The following is a 20,373-nucleotide window of genomic DNA, read 5'->3' on the forward strand; positions in this document are numbered from 1 at the left end:
ATTCAGCTCTTTTGTCCATGTTTGGACCAAGGCTGTAATGAGGTCTGGAGCCGAGTGGTCCTGGCGGAACCCAAAGTGAGCATCGGTAAGCAGGTTATTGGTGAGTAAGTGCCGCTTGATAGCACTGTCGACGACACCTTCCATCACTTTGCTGATGATTGAGAGTAGACTGATGGGGCGGTAATTGGCCGGATTGGATTTGTCCTGCTTTTTGTGGACAGGACATACCTGGGCAATTTTCCACATTGTCTGGTAGATGCCAGTGTTGTAGTTGTACTGGAACAGCTTGGCTAGAGGCGCAGCTAGTTCTGGAGCACAAGTCTTCAGCACTACAGCCGGGATGTTGTCGGGGCCCATAGCCTTTGCTGTATCCAGTGCACTCAGCCGTTTCTTGATATCACGTGGAGTGAATCGAATTGGCCGAAGACTGGCTTCCGTGATGGTGGGGATATCGGGAGGAGGCCGAGATGGATCATCCACTCGGCACTTCTGGCTGAAGATGGTTGCAAACGCTTCAGCCTTGTCTTTTGCACTCATGTGCTGGACTCCGCCATCATTGAGGATGGGGATGTTTACAGAGCCTCCTCCTCCCGTTAGTTGTTTAATTGTCCACCACCATTCACGACTGGATGTGGCAGGACTGCAGAGCTTTGATCTGATCCGTTGGTAGTGGAATCGCTTTGCTCTGTCTATAGCATGTTGCTTCCGCTGTTTACCATGCATGTAGTCCTGAGTTGTAGCTTCACCAGGTTGGCACCTCATTTTTCTGTACGCCTGGTGCTGCTCCTGGCATGCTCTTCTACACTCCTCATTGAACCAGGGTTGATCTCTTGGCTTGTTGGTAATGGTAGAGTGAGGAATATGCCGGGCCATGAGGTTACAGATTGTGCTGGAATACAATTCTGCTGCTGCTGATGGCCCACAGCGTCTCATGGATGCCCAGTTTTGAGCTGCTAGATCTGTTCTGAATCTATCCCATTTAGCACGGTGGTAGTGCCACACAACACGTTGGATGGTGTCCTCAGTGCGAAGACGGGACTTTATCTCCACGAGGACTGTGCGGTGGTCACTCCTACCAATACTGTCATGGACAGATGCATTTGCGAGAGGTAGATTGGTGAGGACGAGGTCAAGTAAGTTTTTCCCTCGTGTTGGTTCGCTCACCACCTGCCGCAGGCCCAGTCTGACAGCTATGTCCTTCAGGACTCGGCCAGTTCGGTCAGTAGTGGTGCTACCTCTTGGTGATGGACATTGAAGTCCCCCACCCAGAGTACATTTTGTGCCCTGATTAAAGTGGACTGGGAAAATAGATTAAAGGGTAAGACGGTACATGAGCAGTGGTGTTCATTTAAGGAGTTATTTTACAACATTCAAAAAAAATATATTCCACTGAGGAAAAAAGGGTGTAAAAGAAATGACAGCCATCCGTGGCTAAGTAAAGAAATTAAGGATGGTATCCGACTAAAAACAAGGACATATAAGGTAGCCAAACTTAGTGGGAGGATAGAAGATTGGGAAGTCTTCAAACGACAGCAAAAAGTAACTAAAGGATTGATTAAGAAAGGGAAGATAGATTATGAAAATAAATTAGCAAAAAATATAAAAACAGATTGCAAGAGTTTCTATGGTTATATAAAAAGAAAAAGGGTGGCTAAGGCAAACGTAGGTCCCTTAGAGGAGGAGACCGGGAAATTAATGGTGGGAAACATGGAGATGGCAAAAATGCTGAACAAATATTTTGTTTCAGTCTTTACAGTAGAGGACACTAAGAATATCCCAACACTGGACAAACAGGGGGCTCTGGGGGGCGAGGAACTAAATACGATTAAAATCACTAAGGAATTGGTACTCAGTAAATTAATGGGACTCAAGGCGGATAAATCCCCTGGACCTGATGGCTTACATCCCAGGGTCTTGAGGGAAGTGGCAGTAGGGATTGTGGATGCTTTGGTAATAATTTTCCAAAATTCTCTGGACTCGGCAAAGGTCCCGGCAGATTGGAAAACTGCTAATGTAACACCGTTATTTAAAAAGGGTAGTAGGCAGAAGGCTGGAAATTATAGACCAGTTAGCCTAACATCTGTGGTGGGTAAAATTTTGGAGTTTATTATCAAGGAGACATTAGCGGAACATTTGGATTAACATAATTTAATAGGACAAAGTCAGCATGGCTTTACGAAGGGGAAGTCATGTCTGACAAATTTGCTTGAGTTCTTTGAGGACATAACGTACAGGGTGGATAAAGGGGAACCAGTGGACGTCGTGTATTTCGACTTCCAGAAGGCATTCGACAAGGTGCCACATAAAAGATTATTGCTCAAGATAAGGAATCACTGGATTGGGGGTAATATTCTGGCATGGGTGGAGGATTGGTTATCTAACAGGAAGCAGAGAGTTTGGATAAATGGTTCATTCTCGGACTGGCAACCAGTAGCCAGTGGTGTTCCGCAGGGGTCGGTGCTGGGTCCCCAACTCTTTACAATCTATATTAACGATTTGGAGGAGGGGACCGAGTGTAACATATCAAAGTTTGCAGATGATACGAAGATGGGAGGGAAAGTAGAGAGTGAGGAGGGCATAAAAAACCTACAAGGGGATATAGACAGGCTGGGTGAGTGGGCGGAGATTTGGCAGATGCAATACAATGTTGGCAAATGTGAGGTTATGCACTTTGGCACGAAAAATCAGTGAGCAAGTTATTATCTCAATGGTGAGAAACTGGAAAGTACTGCAGTACAAAGGGATCTGGGGGTCCGAGTGCAAGAAAATCAAAAAGTTAGTCTGCAGGTGCAGCAGGTGATCAAGAAGGCCAACGGAATGTTGGCTTTTATTGCTCGGGGGATAGAATATAAAAACAGGGAGGTATTGCTGCAGTTATATAAGGTATTGGTGAGACCGCACCTGGAATACTGCATACAGTTTTGGTGTCCACACTTAAGAAAAGACATACTTGCTCTCGAGGCAGTACAAAGAAGGTTCACTCGGTTAATCCCGGGGATGAGGGGGTGTACATATGAGGAGAGGTTGAGTAGATTGGGACTCTGCTCATTGGAGTTCAGAAGAATGAGAGGCGATCTTATTGAAACATATAAGATTGTGAAGGGGCTTGATCGGGTGGATGCGGTAAGGATGTTCCCAAGGATGGGTGAAACTAGAACTCGGGGGCATAATCTTAGAATAAGGGGCTGCTCTTTCAAAACTGAGATGAGGAGAAACTTCTTCACTCAGAGGGTAGTAGGTCTGTGGAATTTGCTGCCCCAGGAAGCTGTGGAAGCTACATCATTAAATAAATTTAAAACAGAAATAGACAGTTTCCTAGAAGTAAAGGGAATTAGGGGTTAAGGGGAGCGGGCAGGAATTTGGACATGAATTTAGATTTGAGGTTAGGATCAGATCAGCCATGATCTTATTTAATGGCGGAGCAGGCTCGAGGGGCCGATTGGCCTACTCCTGCTCCTATTTCTTATGTTCTTATGTTCTTATCAGAGACTTTTAGCGAATATAGAAGCCCATGGAATCGAGGGAAAAGTACGGACTTGGTTAGGAAGTTGGCTGAGCGAAAGGTGACAGAGAGTCGGGATAATGGGAAGGTACTCACATTGGCAGGATGTGACTAGTGGAGTCCCACAGGGATCTGTCTTGGGGCCTCAATTATTCACAATATTTATTAACGACTTAGATGAAGGCATAGAAAGTCTCATATCTCAGTTTGCCGATGACACAAAGATTGGTGGCATTGTCAGCAGTGTAGATGAAAACATAAAATTACAAAGCGATATTGATAGATTTGGTGAATGGGCAAAACTGTGGCAAATGGAATTCAATGCAGACAAATGTGAGGTCATCCACTTTGGATCAAAAAGGATAGAACAGGGTACTTTCTAAATGGTAAAAAGTTAAAAACAGTGGATGTCCAAAGGGACTTAGGGGTTCAGGTACATCGATCATTGAAGTGTCATGAACAGGTGCAGAATATAATCAATAAGGCTAATGGAATGCTGGCCTTTATATCAAGAGGACTGGAGTACAAGGGGGCAGAAGTTATGCTGCAGCTACACAAAACCCTGGTTAGACCGCTCCTGGAGTACTGTGAGCAGTTCTGGGCACCGCACCTTCGGAAGGACATACTGACCTTGGAGGGAGTGCAGCGCAGGTTTACTGGAATGATACCCGGACTTCAAGGGTTAAGTTACGAGGAGAGATGACACAAATTGGGTTTGTATTCTCTGCAGTTTCAAAGGTTAAGGGGTGATCTGATTGAAGTTTATAAGATATTAAGGGGAACAGATAGGGTGGATAGAGAGAAACTATTTCCGCTGGTTGGGGATTTTAGGAGTTGGGGGCACAGTCTAAAAATTAGAACCAGACCTTTCAGGAGCGAGATTCGAAAACATTTCTACACACAAAGGGTGGTAGAAGTTTGGAACTCTCTTCCACAAACGGCAATTGATACTAGCTCAATTGCTAAATTTAAATCTGAGATAGATAGCTTTATGGCAACCAAAGGTATTAAGGGATATGGGCCAAAGGCGGGTATATGGAGTTAGATCACAGATCAGCCATGATCTTATCAAATGGCGGAGCAGGCACGAGGGGCTGAATGGCCTACTCCTGTTCCTGTGGTAATGGGGACGGTTTAATACAGGTCAGTGAGTAACTGGGTAATGGGGACGGTTTAATACAGGTCAGTGAGTAACTGGGTAATGGGGACTGTTTACTACAGGTCAGTGAGTGACTGGGTAATGGGGACTGTTTAATACAGGTCAGTGAGTGACTGGGTAATGGGGACTGTTTAATACAGGTCAGTGAGTGACTGGGTAATGGAGACGGTTTAATACAGGTCAGTGAGTGAGTGGGTAATGGGGACTGTTTAATACAGGTCAGTGAGTGACTGGGTAATGGGGACGGTTTAATACAGGTCAGTGAGTGACTGGGTAATGGGGACGGTTTAATACAGGTCAGTGAGTGACTGGGTAATGGGGACGGTTTAATACAGGTCAGTGAGTGACTGGGTAATGGGGACGGTTTAATGCAGGTCAGTGAGTGAGTGGGTAATGGGGACTGTTTAATACAGGTCAGTGAGTGAGTGGGTAATGGGGACTGTTTAATACAGGTCAGTGAGTGACTGGGTAATGGGGACTGTTTAATACAGGTCAGTGAGTGACTGGGTAATGGGGACGGTTTAATACAGGTCAGTGAGTGACTGGGTAATGGGGACGGTTTAATGCAGGTCAGTGAGTAACTGGGTAATGGGGACTGTTTAATACAGGTCAGTGAGTGACTGGGTAATGGGGACTGTTTAATACAGGTCAGTGAGTGACTGGGTAATGGGGACGGTTTAATACAGGTTAGTGAGTGACTGGGTAATGGGGACTGTTTAATGCAGGTCAGTGAGTAACTGGGTAATGGGGACTGTTTAATACAGGTCAGTGAGTGACTGGGTAATGGGGACTGTTTAATACAGGTCAGTGAGTGACTGGGTAATGGGGACGGTTTAATACAGGTCAGTGAGTGACTGGGTAATGGTTAGTAGACCTGTCGCTTTGTGTTTTGCGGGATGAGCATCGTAATATTAAGGATAAAACCCCCTCTCTGCCTCAGCCCTTATAAAGTTTAAGGTCCAGTTTGCTGTTCCAGGTGAATTGTGACACTGTTTGTGGGGGCTGTGAGAGCAGACCTGGCAGTGCATGCAGTTACTTCACCTGTCAGTGTAACAGGAGGAGAGGAGAGCGCGGATCTCAGCTGACACTGCGTTATCTTGAAGCAGGAGACCCTCACATGAAGTGGTGGTAAGAGGAGAAGCTGGACAGCATTGGTCAAATAGGGAACAGGCAGATCAGAAATAGAGGACAGAGAAACGCATTAGATCCACAAGAAGCTGCAAACAAGTCACAAGTTCCAGCTCAAATCCTAAAAGAAACCCAAAAATCGTCACAATTCACTCAGACTATTGCTGCATTAACTGGTAAACAGCAGTAAATCCCACCAGGAGAGGCCCATCAGACACAGTCTCCCCACAGAGATACACAGGCACGGCCACACCTCATCCTCACATCTCACACATGGGGGAGCATTAAGGGAACAGTGATCTTAGTATCATAAGGTTTAGAATAGCTATGGAAAAGGACACAGACCACTCTAAAGTAAAAATACTCAATTGGAGGAGGGCCAATTTCAGTGGGATGAGAACAGATCTGGCCCGGGTAAATTGGAATCAAAGATTGGCAGGCAAAACTGTAATTGAACAGTGGGCGGCCATTAAAGAGGAGATGGTTCAGGTACCAGTGGACGTCGTGTATTTAGACTTCCAGAAGGCATTCGACAAGGTGCCACATAAAAGATTATTGCTCAAGATAAAGAATCACTGGATTGGGGGTAATATTCTAGCATGGGTGGAGGATTGGTTATCGAACAGGAAGCAGAGAGTTGGGATAAATGGTTCATTCTCGGACTGGCAACCAGTCGCCAGTGGTGTTCCGCAGGGGTCGGTGCTGGGTCCCCAACTCTTTACAATCTATATTAACGATTTGGAGGAGGGGACCGAGTGTAACGTATCAAAGTTTGCAGATGATACAAAGATGGGAGGGAAAGTAGAGAGTGAGGAGGACATAAAAAACCGACAGGGGGATATAGACAGGCTGGGTGAGTGGGCGGAGATTTGGCAGATGCAATACAATATTGGAAAATGTGAGGTTATGCACTTTGGCAGGAAAAATCAGAGAGCAAGTTATTTTCTTAATGGCGAGAGACTGGAAAGTACTGCAGTACAAAGGGATCTGGGGGTCCTAGTGCAAGAAGATCAAAAAGTTAGTTTGCAGGTGCAGCAGGTGATCAAGAAGGCCAACAGAATGTTGGCTTTTATTGCTAGGGGGATAGAGTATAAAAACAGGGAGGTATTGCTGCAGTTATATAAGGTATTGGTGAGACCGCACCTGGAATACTGCATACAGTTTTGGTGTCCATACTTAAGAAAAGACATACTTGCTCTCGAGGCAGTACAAAGAAGGTTCACTCGGTTAATCCCGGGGATGAGGGGGCGGACATATGAGGAGAGGTTGAGTCGATTGGGACTCCACTCATTGGAGTTCAGAAGAATGAGAGGCGATCTTATTGAAACATATAAGATTGTGAAGGGGCTTGATCGGGTGGATGCAGTAAGGATGTTCCCAAGGATGGGTGAAACTAGAACTAGGGGGCATAATCTTAGAATAAGGGGCTGCTCTTTCAAAACTGAGATGAGGAGAAACTTCTTCACTCAGAGGGTAGTAGGTCTGTGGAATTTGCTGCCCCAGGAAGCTGTGGAAGCTACATCATTAGATAAATTTAAAACAGAAATAGACAGTTTCCTCGAAGTAAAGGGAATTAGGGGTTACGGGGAGCGGGCAGGAAATTGGACATGAAGCTGAGTTCGGATCGGTCACTGCCCTGTGGGTGGCGGAGAGGGCCCAGGGGCTGAGTGGCCGGGTCCTGCTCCTACTTCTTGTGTTCTTTAGATTTGTGGTTGGGATCAGATCAGCCATGATCTTATTGAATGGCGGAGCAGGCTCGAGGGGCCGATTGGCCTACTCCTGCTCCTATTTCTTATGTTCATATGTTCTTATGTTTGCGGAAGAGAGTTCCAAACTTCGACCTCCCTTTGTGTGAAGAAATGATTTCTAATCTCGCTCCTGAAAGGTCTGGCTCTAATTTTTAGACTGTGCCCCCTACTCCGAAAATCCCCAACCAGCGGAAATAGTTTCTCTCTATCCACCCTATCTGTTCCCCTTAATATCTTATAAACTTCGATCAGATCACCCCTTAACCTTCGAAATTCTGGAGAATACAACCCCAATTTGTGTAATCTCTCCTCGTAACTTAACCCTTGAAGTCCGGGTATCATTCCAGTAAACCTACGCTGCACTCCCTCCAAGGCCAATATGTCCTTCCGAAGGTGCGGTGCCCAGAACTGCTCACAGTGCTCCAGGTGCGGTCTAACCAGGGTTTTGTGTAGCTGCAGCATAACTTCTGCCCCCTTGTACTCTCGTCCTCCAGATATAAAGGCCAGCATTTCAAAGCCTTATTATTTTCTGCACCTGTTTATGACACTTCAATGATCGATGTACCTGAACCCCTAAGTCCCTTTGGACACCCACTGTTTTTAACTTTTTACCATTTAGAAAGTACCCTGTTCTATCCTTTTTTGATCCAAAGTGGATGACCTCACATTTGTCTACATTGAATTCCATTTGCCACAGTTTTGCCCATTCACCTAATCTATCAATATCCCTTTGTAATTTTATGTTTTCATCTACACTGCTTACAATGCCACCAATCTTTGTGTCATCGGCAAACTTAGATATGAGACTTTCTATGCCTTCATCTAAGTCGTCAATAAATATTGTGAATAATTGAGGTCCCAAGACAGATCCCTGCGGGACTCCACTAGTCACATCCTGCCAATGTGAGTACCTTCCCATTATCCCTACTCTCTGTCACCTTTCGCTCAGCCAACGTCCTAACCAAGTCCGTACTTTTCCCTCGATTCCATGGGCTTCTACCTCAGCTAACAATCTCTTGTGTGGGACTTTTTCAAATGCCTTCTGGAAGTCCATATAAATAACATCCATTGACATTCCCCTGTCCACTACTTTAGTCACCTCTTCAAAAAATTCAATCAGGTTTGTCAGGCACGACCTACCTTTCACAAATCCATGCTGGCTCTCTCTGATTAACTGAAAATTCTCAAGGTGTTCAGTCACCCTATCCTTAATTATAGACTCCAGCATTTTCCCCACAACAGATGTTAGGCGAACTGGTCTATAATTCCCTGGTTTCCCTCTCTCTCCTTTCTTAAAAAGCGGAGTGACTTGTGCAATTTTGCAATCCAGAGGGACAGTTCCTGAATCTAGAGAACTTTGAAAGATTATAGTTCGGGCATCTGCAATGTGCTCACCTACTTCCTTTAAAACCCTGGGATGGAAACCATCTGGTCCTGGGGATTTGTCACTCTTTAGTGCTATTATTTTCTTCATTACTGTTGTAGTACTTATGTTAATTTTATCGAGTCCCTATCCCCGATTCAATATTAGTTTTCTTGGGATTTCCGGCATGATATCCTCTTTTTCTACTGTAAATACTGACACAAAGTAATTGTTCAACATGTCCGCCATTTCCCCATTGTCAATGACAATATCCCCACTTTCAGTTTTTAAGGGGCCAACACTGCTCCTGACCACCCTCTTTTTCCTAATGTAACTATAAAAGTTCTTTGTATTGGTTTTGATATCCCTTGCAAGTTTCTTTTCATACTCTCTTTTTGTAGCTCTTACTGTCTGTTTTGTGACCCTTTGTTGATCTTTGTATCTTTCCCATTTGCCAGGATCTGTGCCATTTTTTGCCTTTTTGTATGCCCTTTCCTTATGTCTTATACTCTCCCTTACCTCTTTAGTTGTCCATGGCTGTTTTTTTGGCAAGTAGAGTTCTTGCCCCTCAGGGGTATAAACCGATTCTGTATCACGTTCAATGTTTCTTTAAACATTTCCCACTGATCATCAGTCGTTTTACCCATTAACAGATTTGCCCAGTTTACTGTGGACAGTCTCTGTCTCATCCCATTGAAGTCGGCCTTACCCAAGTCTAGAATCTTAGCAGCTGACTCACTTTTTTCCCTTTCAAACACGACATTGAACTCGATCATGTTATGATCACTATTGGATAGATGTTCACGCACAGTTAAGCTGTTAACTAAATCTGGTTCATTACTCATTACTTGCCCCCTTGTTGCCTCTGGGACATACTGCTGGAGAAAACTATCCCGGACACACTCAAGAAATTCACTACCTTTCTGACAGTTGCTAGTCTGCTTTTCCCAATCTCTGTGAAGGTTAAAGTCCCCCATTAAGACCACTATGCCTTTCTTACACGCTTGTCTAATCTCTGCATTTATACAATCTAGCACTTCAGAGCTGCTGCCAGGGCTCCTATAAACAACTCCCACTATAGTCTCAGATCCTTTCCTATTTCTCAATTCAACCCATAAGGTCTCTGTTGGCTGCTTACCTCTCGTTATATCCTCCTTTATCATTGAAGTGATTTCATCTCTAATCATTAAGGCTACTCCTCCCCCTCTTCCATTTTCCCTATCTCTCCTGTAGACCTTATAACCTGGTATATTTAGTTCCCAATCCTGACCATCCTGCAGCCATGTCTCAGTAATAGCTATCATGTCACACCCTCCAATTTGAATTTGAACCTGTAGTTCATTCAATTTATTCCTTATACTCCGTGCATCTGTATATAGAACTCTTAGTTGGGCCACACACCCTAGCCTGACCTTCAGCTTTGATGCTGGGTTAATCGCCTTACACCTTCGAACATAAGAACATAAGAAATAGGAGCAGGAGTAGGCCAATCGGCCCCTCGAGCCTGCTGCGCCATTCAATAAGATCATGGCTGATCTGGTCCTAACCTCAAATCTAAAATCATGTCCAATTTCCTGCCCGCTCCCCGTAACCCCTAATTCCCTTTACTTCTAGTTTTCACTTTATCTGTAGTGTCTAAAGTACACTTTCTTTCTGCTGCTCGACGCTTTTCCCTTTCACTTGTTCTTGAACAACTGTTTGTACTATTTGTATTGTAAATTCCCCCTGGGTCTTCCCCTCTCTTGCTGCTCTCAACTTTACTCCCTTCTGACTCCCCGCTCAGGTTCCCATCCCCCGCCACTCTAGTTTAAACCTTCCCCAACAGCACGAGCAAACACCCCCGCGAGGACATTGGTCCCGGTCCTGCTCGGGTGTAACCTGTCCCGCTTGTACAGGTCCCACCTTCCCCAGAACCGGTCCCAATGTCCCAGGAATCTAAATCCCTCCCTTCTGCACCAACCCACATTCTGTGCCCTTGCTACCCTCAGTGCTTCCTCCAAGTGGTGCTCAACATGGAGGAGGACTGATTCATCAGCTGAGGGAGGACGGTAGGTGGTAATCAGCAGGAGGTTTCCGTGCCCATGTTTGACCTGATGCCATGAGATTTCATGGGGTCCAGAGTCAATGTTGAGGACTCCCAGAGCCACTCCCTCCTGACTGTATATCACTGTACCGCCACCTCTGGTGGGTCTGTCCTGCCGGTGGGACAGGACATACCCAGGGATGGTGATGGAAGAGTCTGGGACGTTGGCTGAAAGGTATGATTCTGTGAGTATGGCTATGTCAGGCTGCTGCTTGAATAGTCTGTGGGACAGCTCTCCCAATTTTGGCACAAGTCCCCAGATGTTAGTGAGGAGGACTTTGCAGGGTCGACTGGGCTTGGTGTTTTGCCGTTGTCGTGTCCGGTGCCTCGTGGTCCGATGCCAGGTGGTCCGTCCGGTTTTATTCTTATTATGACTTTTCATAGTGAGATTTTACAACTGAGTGTCTTGCTCGGCCATTTCAGAGGGTGATTAAGAATCAACATTGCTGTGGGTCTGGAGTCACATATAGGCCAGACCGGGTCAGATCAGCAGGTTTCCTTCCCTAAAGGACATTAGTGAACCTTTCCTGCCCGATTCTTATAAAAAGGATATAGAGGCACTGGAAAAGGTACAAAAAAGATTTACTAGGATGACACCAGAACTTTGAGGTTTTCCCTATTAGGAAAGATTGAACAGGCTGGGACTCTTTTCTCTGGAAAAGAGAAGACTGAGGGGTGACCTGATCGAGGTCTTTAAGATTATGAAAGGGTTTGATAGGGTCGACGTGGAGAAAATGCAAGGGAGACCAGAACTAGAGGCCGTGAATATGAGATAGTCACTAATAAATTTAATCGGGAATTCAGGAGAAATTTCTTTACCTTGAATGTGGAACTCGCTACCACAAGGAGTAGTTGAGTTGACTAACTTAGATGCATTTAAGGGGAAGCTCGATAAACACATGTGGGAGAAAGGAATCGATGGATAGGTGGATGTGGTTCGTCAAAAAACGGTGGGAGGAGGCTCCCTTGGAGCATAAACACCGGCATGGACCTGTTGGGCTGAATGGCCTGTTTCTGTGCAGTATGTTCGATGCAATTAGGGAAAGCCAGCACGGATTTGTTAAAGGCAAATCCTGTTTAACTAACCTGATAGAGTTTTTTGATGAGGTAACAGAGAGGGTCGATGAGGGCAATGCAGTTGATGTGGTGTATATGGACTTTCAAAAGGTGTTTGATAAAGTGCTGCATGATAGACTTGTCATCAAGATTGTGACCCATGGAATAAAGGGGGCAGTAGCAACATGGATACAGAATTGGCTGAATGACAGGAAACAGAGAGTAGTGGTGAACGGTTGTTTTTCGGACTGGAGGGAGGGGTACAGTGGTGTTCCCCAGGGGTCGGTGCTGGGATCACTGCTTTTCTTGATATATATTAATGACTTGGATTTGGGTGTACAGGGCACAATTTCAAAATTTACAGAAGGCACAAAACTTGGAAGTGTAGTGAACAGTGAGGATATCAACAGGCTGGTGGAATGGGCGGACATTTAATGCAGAGAAGTGCGAAGTGATACATTTCGGTAGGAAGAATGAAGAGAGGCAAAATAAACTAGAGGGCACAACTCTAAAAGGGGTACAGGAACAGAGAGATCTGGGGGTATATGTACACAAATCATTGAAGGTGGCAGCAGGTTGAGAAAGTGGTTAAAAAAGCATACGGGATCCTGGGCTTTATAAATAGAGGCATAGAGTACAAAAGTATGGAAGTCATGATGAACCTTTATAAAACACTGGTTAGGCCTCAGCTGGAGTATTGTGTCCAGTTCTGGGCACCGCACTTTAGGAAAGATGTGAAGGCCTTAGAGAGGGTGCAGAAGAGATTTACTAGAATGATTCCAGGGATGAGGGACTTTAGTTACGTGGATAGACTGGAGAAGCTGGGATTGTTCTCCTTGGAACAGAGACGGTTAAAGGGAGATTTGATCGAGGTATTCAAAATCATGAAGGGTCTAGACAGAGTAGATAGAGAGAAACTGTTCCCATTGGTGGAAGGGTCAAGAACCAGAGGACACAGATTTAAGGTGATCGGTAAAAGAGCCAGAGGGGAGATGAGGAAACATTTTTTTACGCAGGGAGTTGTGATGATCTGGAATTCACTGCCTGAAAGGGCGGTGGAAGCAGATTCAATAATAACTTTCAAAAGGGAATTGGGTAAATATTTGAAGGGAAAAAATTTGCAGGGAAAGAGCGGGGGATTGGGACGAACTAGATTGCTCTTAAAGAGCCAGCACAGGTTCTTGTGGGGCCTCCTCCTGTGCTGTATGTTTCTATGAAACCTGATTCAGCAATACAATTGCCATTGATTAAACGAGCAGTGAGTGAATGTGTGAATTGGTGCCTCTGGAAAACGCTTTAAACCATCTATTAAATATAAAGTGTCTCCTTTGGTTTTTTTTTTAACCTAAAAACACAGACCAACGTTGAGAGTGCTCACCCATCTGCTGATAGAGGGAGGATCCTTGATTGGAGATCATTACCGGCGGTTTCCGTGGCGATGCTATTTCGATGTTCATCAATTCATCGCAGCACTGTTTCCACTCACCTGTGAAGGCAATAACAGATTGTCAGAACATAAAATGCACAGTGATACATTTCGGTAGGAAGAACGAGAGGGCACAACTCTAAAAGGGGTACAGCAACAGAGAGATCTGGGGGTGTTTGTGCACAAATCATTGAAGGTGGCAGGGCAGGTTGAGAAAGTGGTTTACAAAAGCATACGGGATCCTGGGCTTTATAAATAGAGGCACAGAGTACAAAAGTATGGAAGTCATGATGAACCTTTTATAAAACACTGGTTCGGCCACAACTGGAGTGTTATGTCCAGTCCTGGGCACCGCACTTTAGGAAAGATGTGAAGGCCTTAGAGAGGGAGCAGAAGAGATTTACTGGAATGATTCCAGGGATGAGGGACTTTAGTTACATGGATAGACTGGAGAAGTTGGGGTTGTTCTCCTTGGAACAGAGACGGTTGCGAGGAGATTTGATCGAGGATTTCAAAATCATGAAGGGTTTAGACAGAGTAGATAGAGCGAAACTGTTCCCATTGGTGGAAGGGTCAAGGACCAGAGGACATAGATTTAAGGTGATCAGTAAAAGAGCCAAAGGTGACATGAGGAAAAACTTTTTTACACAGCGAGTGGTTATGATCTGGAATGCACTGCCTGGGGGGTGGTGGAGGGAGATTCAATCATAGAATCATAGAAGTTACAACATGGAAACAGGCCCTTCGGCCCAACATGTCCATGTCGCCCAGTTTATACCACTAAGCTAGTCCCAATTTCCTGCACTTGGCCCATATCCCTCTATACCAATCTTACCCATGTAACTGTCCAAATGCTTTTTAAAAGACAAAATTGTACCCGCCTCTACTACTGCCTCTGGCAGCTCGTTCCAGACACTCACCACCCTTTGAGTGAAAAAATTGCCCCTCTGGACCCTTTTGTATCTCTCCCCTCTCACCTGAAATCTATGCCCCCTCGTTATAGACTCCCCCACCTTTGGGAAAAGATTTTGACTATCGACCTTATCTATGCCCCTCATTATTTTATAGACTTCTATAAGATCACCCCTTAACCTCCTACTCTCCAGGGAAAAAAGTCCCAGTCTATCTAACCTCTCCCTGTAAGTCAAACCATCAAGTCCCGGTAGCATCCTAGTAAATCTTTTCTGCACTCTTTCTAGTTTAATAATATCCTTTCTATAATAGGGTGACCAGAACTGTACACAGTACTCCAAGTGTGGCCTCACCAATGCCCTGTACAACTTCAACAAGACATCCCAACTCCTGCATTCAATGTTCTGACCAATGAAACCAAGCATGCTGAATGCCTTCTTCACCACCCTATCCACCTGTGACTCCACTTTCAAGGAGCTATGAATCTGTACTCCCAGATCTCTTTGTTCTATAACTCTCCCCAACGCCCTACCATTAACGGAGTAGGTCCTGGCCCGATTCGATCTACCAAAATGCATCACCTCACATTTATCTAAATTAAACTCCATCTGCCATTCATCGGCCCACTGGCCCAATTTATCAAGATCCCGTTGCAATCCTAGATAACCTTCTTCACTGTCCACAATGCCACCAATCTTGGTGTCATCTGCAAACTTACTAACCATGCCTCCTAAATTCTCATCCAAATCATTAATATAAATAACAAATAACAGCGGACCCAGCACCGATCCCTGAGGCACACCGCTGGACACAGGCATCCAGTTTGAAAAACAACCCTCTACAACCACCCTCTGTCTTCTGTCGTCAAGCCAATTTTGTATCCAATTGGCTACCTCACCTTGGATCCCATGAGATTTAACCTTATGTAACAACCTACCATGCGGTACCTTGTCAAATGCTTTGCTGAAGTCCATGTAGACCACGTCTACTGCACACCCCTCATCTATCTTCTTGGTTACCCCTTCAAAAAACTCAATCAAATTCGTGAGACATGATTTTCCTCTCACAAAACCATGCTGACTGTTCCTAATTAGTCCCTGCCTCTCCAAATGCCTGTAGATCCTGTCTCTCAGAATACCCTCTAACAACTTACCCACTACAGATGTCAGGCTCACTGGTCTGTCGTTCCCAGGCTTTTCCCTGCCGCCCTTCTTAAACAAAGGCACAACATTTGCTACCCTCCAATCTTCAGGCACCTCACCTGTAGCGGTGGATGATTCAAATATCTCTGCTAGGGGACCCGCAATTTCCTCCCTAACCTCCCATAACGTCCTAGGATACATTTCATCAGGTCCGGGAGATTTATCTACCTTGATGCGCGTTAAGACTTCCAGCACCTCCCTCTCTGTAATATGTACACTCCTCAAGACATCACTATTTATTTCCCCAAGTTCCCTAACATCCATGCCTTTCTCAAGCGTAAATACCGATGTGAAATATTCATTCAGGATCTCACCCATCTCTTGTGGTTCCGCACATAGATGACCTTGTTGATCCTTAAGAGGCCCTACTCTCTCCCTAGTTACCCTTTTGCCCTTTATGTATTTGTAGAAGCTCTTTGGATTCACCTTTGCCTGATCTGTCAAAGCAATCTCATATCCCCTTTTTGCCCTCCTGATTTCTCTCTTAACTCTACTCCGGCAATCTCTATACTCTTCAAGGGATCCACTTGATCCCAGCTGCCTATGCATGTCATATGCCTCCTTCTTCTTTTTGACTGGGGCCTCAATCTCCCGAGTCATCCAAGGTTCCCTACTTCTACCAGCCTTGCCCTTCACTTTATAAGGAATGTGCTTACCCTGAACCCTGGTTAACACACTTTTGAAAGCCTCCCACTTACCAGACGTCCCTTTGCCTGCCAACAGACTCTCCCAATCAACTTCTGAAAGTTCCTGTCTAATACCATCAAAATTGGCCTTTCCCCAATTTAGAATTTTAACTTTTGGGCCAGACCTATCCTTCTCCATAGCTATCTTAAAACTAATGGAATTATGATCACTGGTCCCAAAGTGATCCCTCACTAACACTTCTGTCACCTGCCCTTCCTTATTTCCCAAGAGGAGGTCAAGTTTTGCCCCCTCTCTCGTCGGGCCATCCACATACTGAATGAGAAATTCCTCCTGAATACACTCAACAAATTTCTCTCCATCCAAGCCCCTAATGCTATGGCTGTCCCAGTCAATGTTGGGAAAGTTAAAGTCCCCTACTATTACCACCCTATTTTTCTTGCAGCTGTCTGTAATCTCCTTACATATTTGCTCCTCAATTTCCCGTTGACTATTTGGGGGTCTGTAGTACAATCCTATCAAAGTGATCTCTCCCTTCTTATTTTTCAGTTCTACCCATATAGACTCGGTGGGCGAACCCTCGGATATATCCCCTCTCACTACTGCCGTGATGTTCTCCCTAATCAAGAACGCAACTCCCCCTCCTCTCTTACCTCCTGCTCTATCTTTCCTATAGCATCTGTACCCTGGAACATTGAGCTGCCAGTCCTGCCCCTCCCTTAGCCATGTTTCAGTAATAGCTATAACATCCCAGTCCCATGTACCCATCCATGCCCTGAGTTCATCTGCCTTGCCCATCAGACTTCTTGCATTGAAAGAAATGCAGTTTAATCTAGACTTCCCTTGGTCTTTGCCCTGCTTTCTCAGACCATCTGTCCGGTCATGTTCTGTACACTCTCCCTTACTGCCTTTTGTTTCTGTCACCACTTTATTTCCCACTGACTTCCTGCATCGGTTCCCATCCCCCTGCCACATTAGTTTAAACCCTCCCCAACAGCACGAGCAAACACTCCCCCTAGGACATTGGTTCCAGTCCTGCCCAGATGCAGACCGTCCAATTTGTACTGGTCCCACCTCCCCCAGAACCGGTTCCAATGGCCCAGGAATTTGAATCCCTCCCTCTTGCACCATCTCTCAAGCCACGTATTCATCTTAGCTATCCTGTCATTCCTACTCTGACTAACCCGTGGCACTGGTAGCAATCCTGAGATTACTACCTTTCAGGTCCTACTCTTTAGTTTAACTCCTAACTCCCTAAATTCAGCTTGTAGGACCTCATCCTGTTTTTTACCTATATCGTTGGTACCTATATGCACCACGACAACTGGCTGTTCACCCTCCCCCTCCAGAATGTCCTGCAGCCGCTCCGAGACATCCTTGACCCTTGCACCAGGGAGGCAACATACCATCCTGGAGTCTCGGTTGTGTCCGCAGAAACGCCTGTCTATTCCCCTTACAATCGAGTCCCCTATCACTATAGCTCTGCCACTCTTTTTCCTGCCCTCCTGTGCAGCAGAGCCAGCCACGGTGCCATGAACCTGGCCACTGCCACCTTCCCCTGGTGAGCCATCTCCCCCAACAGTATCCAAAACGGTATACCTGTTTTGGAGGGAGATGACCGCAGGGGACCCTTGCACTGCCTTCCTACTCTTCCTCTGTCTGTTGGCCGTCAAAAGGGAACTGGATAAGTACATGAAAGGAGAAAAATCGCAGGGCTATGGGGAAGGTGCGGGGGAGTGGGACTAGCTGGATTGCTCTTGCATATAGAGCCAGCACGGACTCGATGGGCCGAATGGCCTCCTTCCATCTTCCATGCTGTAACCTTTCTATGATTCTATGATAATAACATCAAAGGGAATAAGAGGAGCAGAGAGAGAGAATGAGAATAGATTAGTGACTAACATAAAAGGGAATCCAAAAGTCTTTTATAAACATATAAATAGTAAAAGGGCAGTGAAAGGAAGGGTGGGACTGATTCGGGACAAAAAGGAGATCTTCTTGTGGGGGCAGAGGGCCTGTCTGAGGTATTGAATGGATACTTTACATTGGCATTCACTAGAGAAGAGGATGCTGCCATTGTAGAGTAAAGGAGGAGGTAGGAGTGATATTGGAGAGGATAAAAATAGATAAAGAGGAAGGGCTTAAAAGATTGGCAGCACTCAAAGTAGAAAAGTCACCCGGTCCAGATGGGAAACATCCCAGGTTACAGAGGGAAGTAAGGGTGGAAATTGCGGAGGATCTGACCACAATCTTCCAATCCTCCTTAGATATGGGGATGGTGCCGGAGGACTGGAGGATTGCAAATGTTACACCCCTCTGTTCAAAAAAGGGGAGAGGGATAAATCCGGTAATTACAGGCCAGTCAGTCTAACGTCAGTGGTGGGGAAACTTTTGGACACAATAATCCAGGATAAAATTAATTGGCACTTGGAAAAATCTGGGCTAATAAATGAAAGTCAGCACGGATTTGTTGAAGGAAAATCGTGTTTGACGAACTTGACTGAGTTCTTTGATGAAGTAACGGAGAGGGTTGATGAGGGCAGTGCGGTTGATGTTGTGTATATGGACTTTCAGAAGGCATTTGATAAAGTGCCACACGATAGACTTTAGCAAAATTAAAGCCCATGGGATTAAAGGGTCAGTGAGAGTGTGGATATAAAACTGGCTCAGGGACAGAAAGCAGAGAGTAGTGGTGAACGGTTGTTTTTCAGACTGGAGTGAAGTTTACAGTGGTGTTCCCCAGGGGTCAGTATTAGGACCACTGCTCTTTTTGATATATATTAATGACCTGGACTTGGATATAGAGGGTATAATTTCAAAGTTATAATTTCAAGATGACACAAAACTCGGAAATGTAGTAAACAATGTGGAGGATAGTAACAGACTTCAGGAGGACAGAGACAGACTGGTGAAATGAGCAGACACATGGGGGATGCAATTTAATGCAGAGAAGTGTGAAGTGATACATTTCGGTAGGAAGAATGAGGAGAGGCAAAATAAACTAAATGGTACAATTTTAAAAGGGGTACAGGAACAGAGAGATCTGGGGGTATATGTGCACAAATCATTGAAGGTGGCAGGGCAGGTTGAGAAAGTGGTTAAAAAAGCATATGGGATCCTGGGCTTTATAAATAGAGGCACAGAGTATAAAAGTATGGAAGTCATGATGAACCTTTATAAAACACTGGTTGGACCCCAGCTGCAGTATTGTGTCCAGTTCTGGGCACCGCACTTTCGGAAAGATGTGAAGGCATTAGAGAGAGTGCAGAAGAGATTTACTAGAATGATTCCAGGGATGAGGGACTTTAGTTACATGGATAGACTGGAGAAGCTGGGGTTGTTCTCCTTGGAACAGAGACGGTTGAGGAGATTTGATCGAGGTATTCAAAATCATGAAGGGTTTTGACAGAGTAAATAAGGAGAAACTGTTCCCATTGGTGGAAGGGTCAGTAACCAGAGGACACAGATTTAAGGTGATCGGTAAAAGAGCCAGAGGGGAGATGAGGAAACATTTTTTTACTCAGTGAGTTGTGATGATCTGGAATTCACTGCCTGAAAGGGCGGTGGAAGCAGATTCAATAATAACTTTCAAAAGGGAATTGGATAAATAGAATCATAGCAATTTAGGGCACAGAAGGAGGCCATTCGGCCCATTGTGTCTGTGCCATCAGAGAAAGAGCTATCCAGCTTAATCCCACTTTCCTGCACTTGGTCCGTAGCCCTGTAGGTCACGGCTCTTCAGGGGCACATCCAGGGATTTTTTTAATGAGTTGAGGGTTTCTGCCTCTCTCACCCTCTCAGGCAGTGAGTTCCAGACCCCCACCACCCTCTGTGTGAAAACATTTCTCCTCAGCTCCCCTCTAATCCTTCTACCAATCACTTTAAATCTGTGCCCCCTGGTTATTGACCTCTCCACTAAGGGAAATAGGTCCTTCCTATCCACTCTATCAAGGCCCCTCATAATTTTATACAAGAAGGAGATAGATATATTTCTTAATGCTAAAGGGATCAAGGGATATGGGGAAAAAGCAGGAACAGGGAACTGAGTTAGACGATCAGCCATGATCATTTTGAATGGCGGAGCAGGGCCAAAGGGCCGAATGGCCTCCTCTTGCTCCTATTTTCTAAGATTCTATGTTTCCATGACCT

General features: G+C 45.3%; 1 protein-coding gene across 1 annotated transcript in view; it reads right to left on the reverse strand.

Annotated features, from left to right (window-relative positions):
• The window catches only part of LOC137310165 (rhotekin-like), a 226,226-nt gene that overhangs the window by 20,788 nt on the left and 185,065 nt on the right, over window positions 1-20,373 (reverse strand). The window contains exon 13 of the mRNA XM_067978137.1: window positions 13,418-13,525. Within this exon, the coding sequence (XP_067834238.1) occupies window positions 13,418-13,525 (108 nt within the window). The remainder of the gene's footprint in view (window positions 1-13,417; window positions 13,526-20,373) is intronic.

This window comes from Heptranchias perlo, chromosome 1 (genome assembly GCF_035084215.1).
Source record: "Heptranchias perlo isolate sHepPer1 chromosome 1, sHepPer1.hap1, whole genome shotgun sequence".
Lineage (NCBI taxonomy): Eukaryota > Metazoa > Chordata > Chondrichthyes > Hexanchiformes > Hexanchidae > Heptranchias > Heptranchias perlo.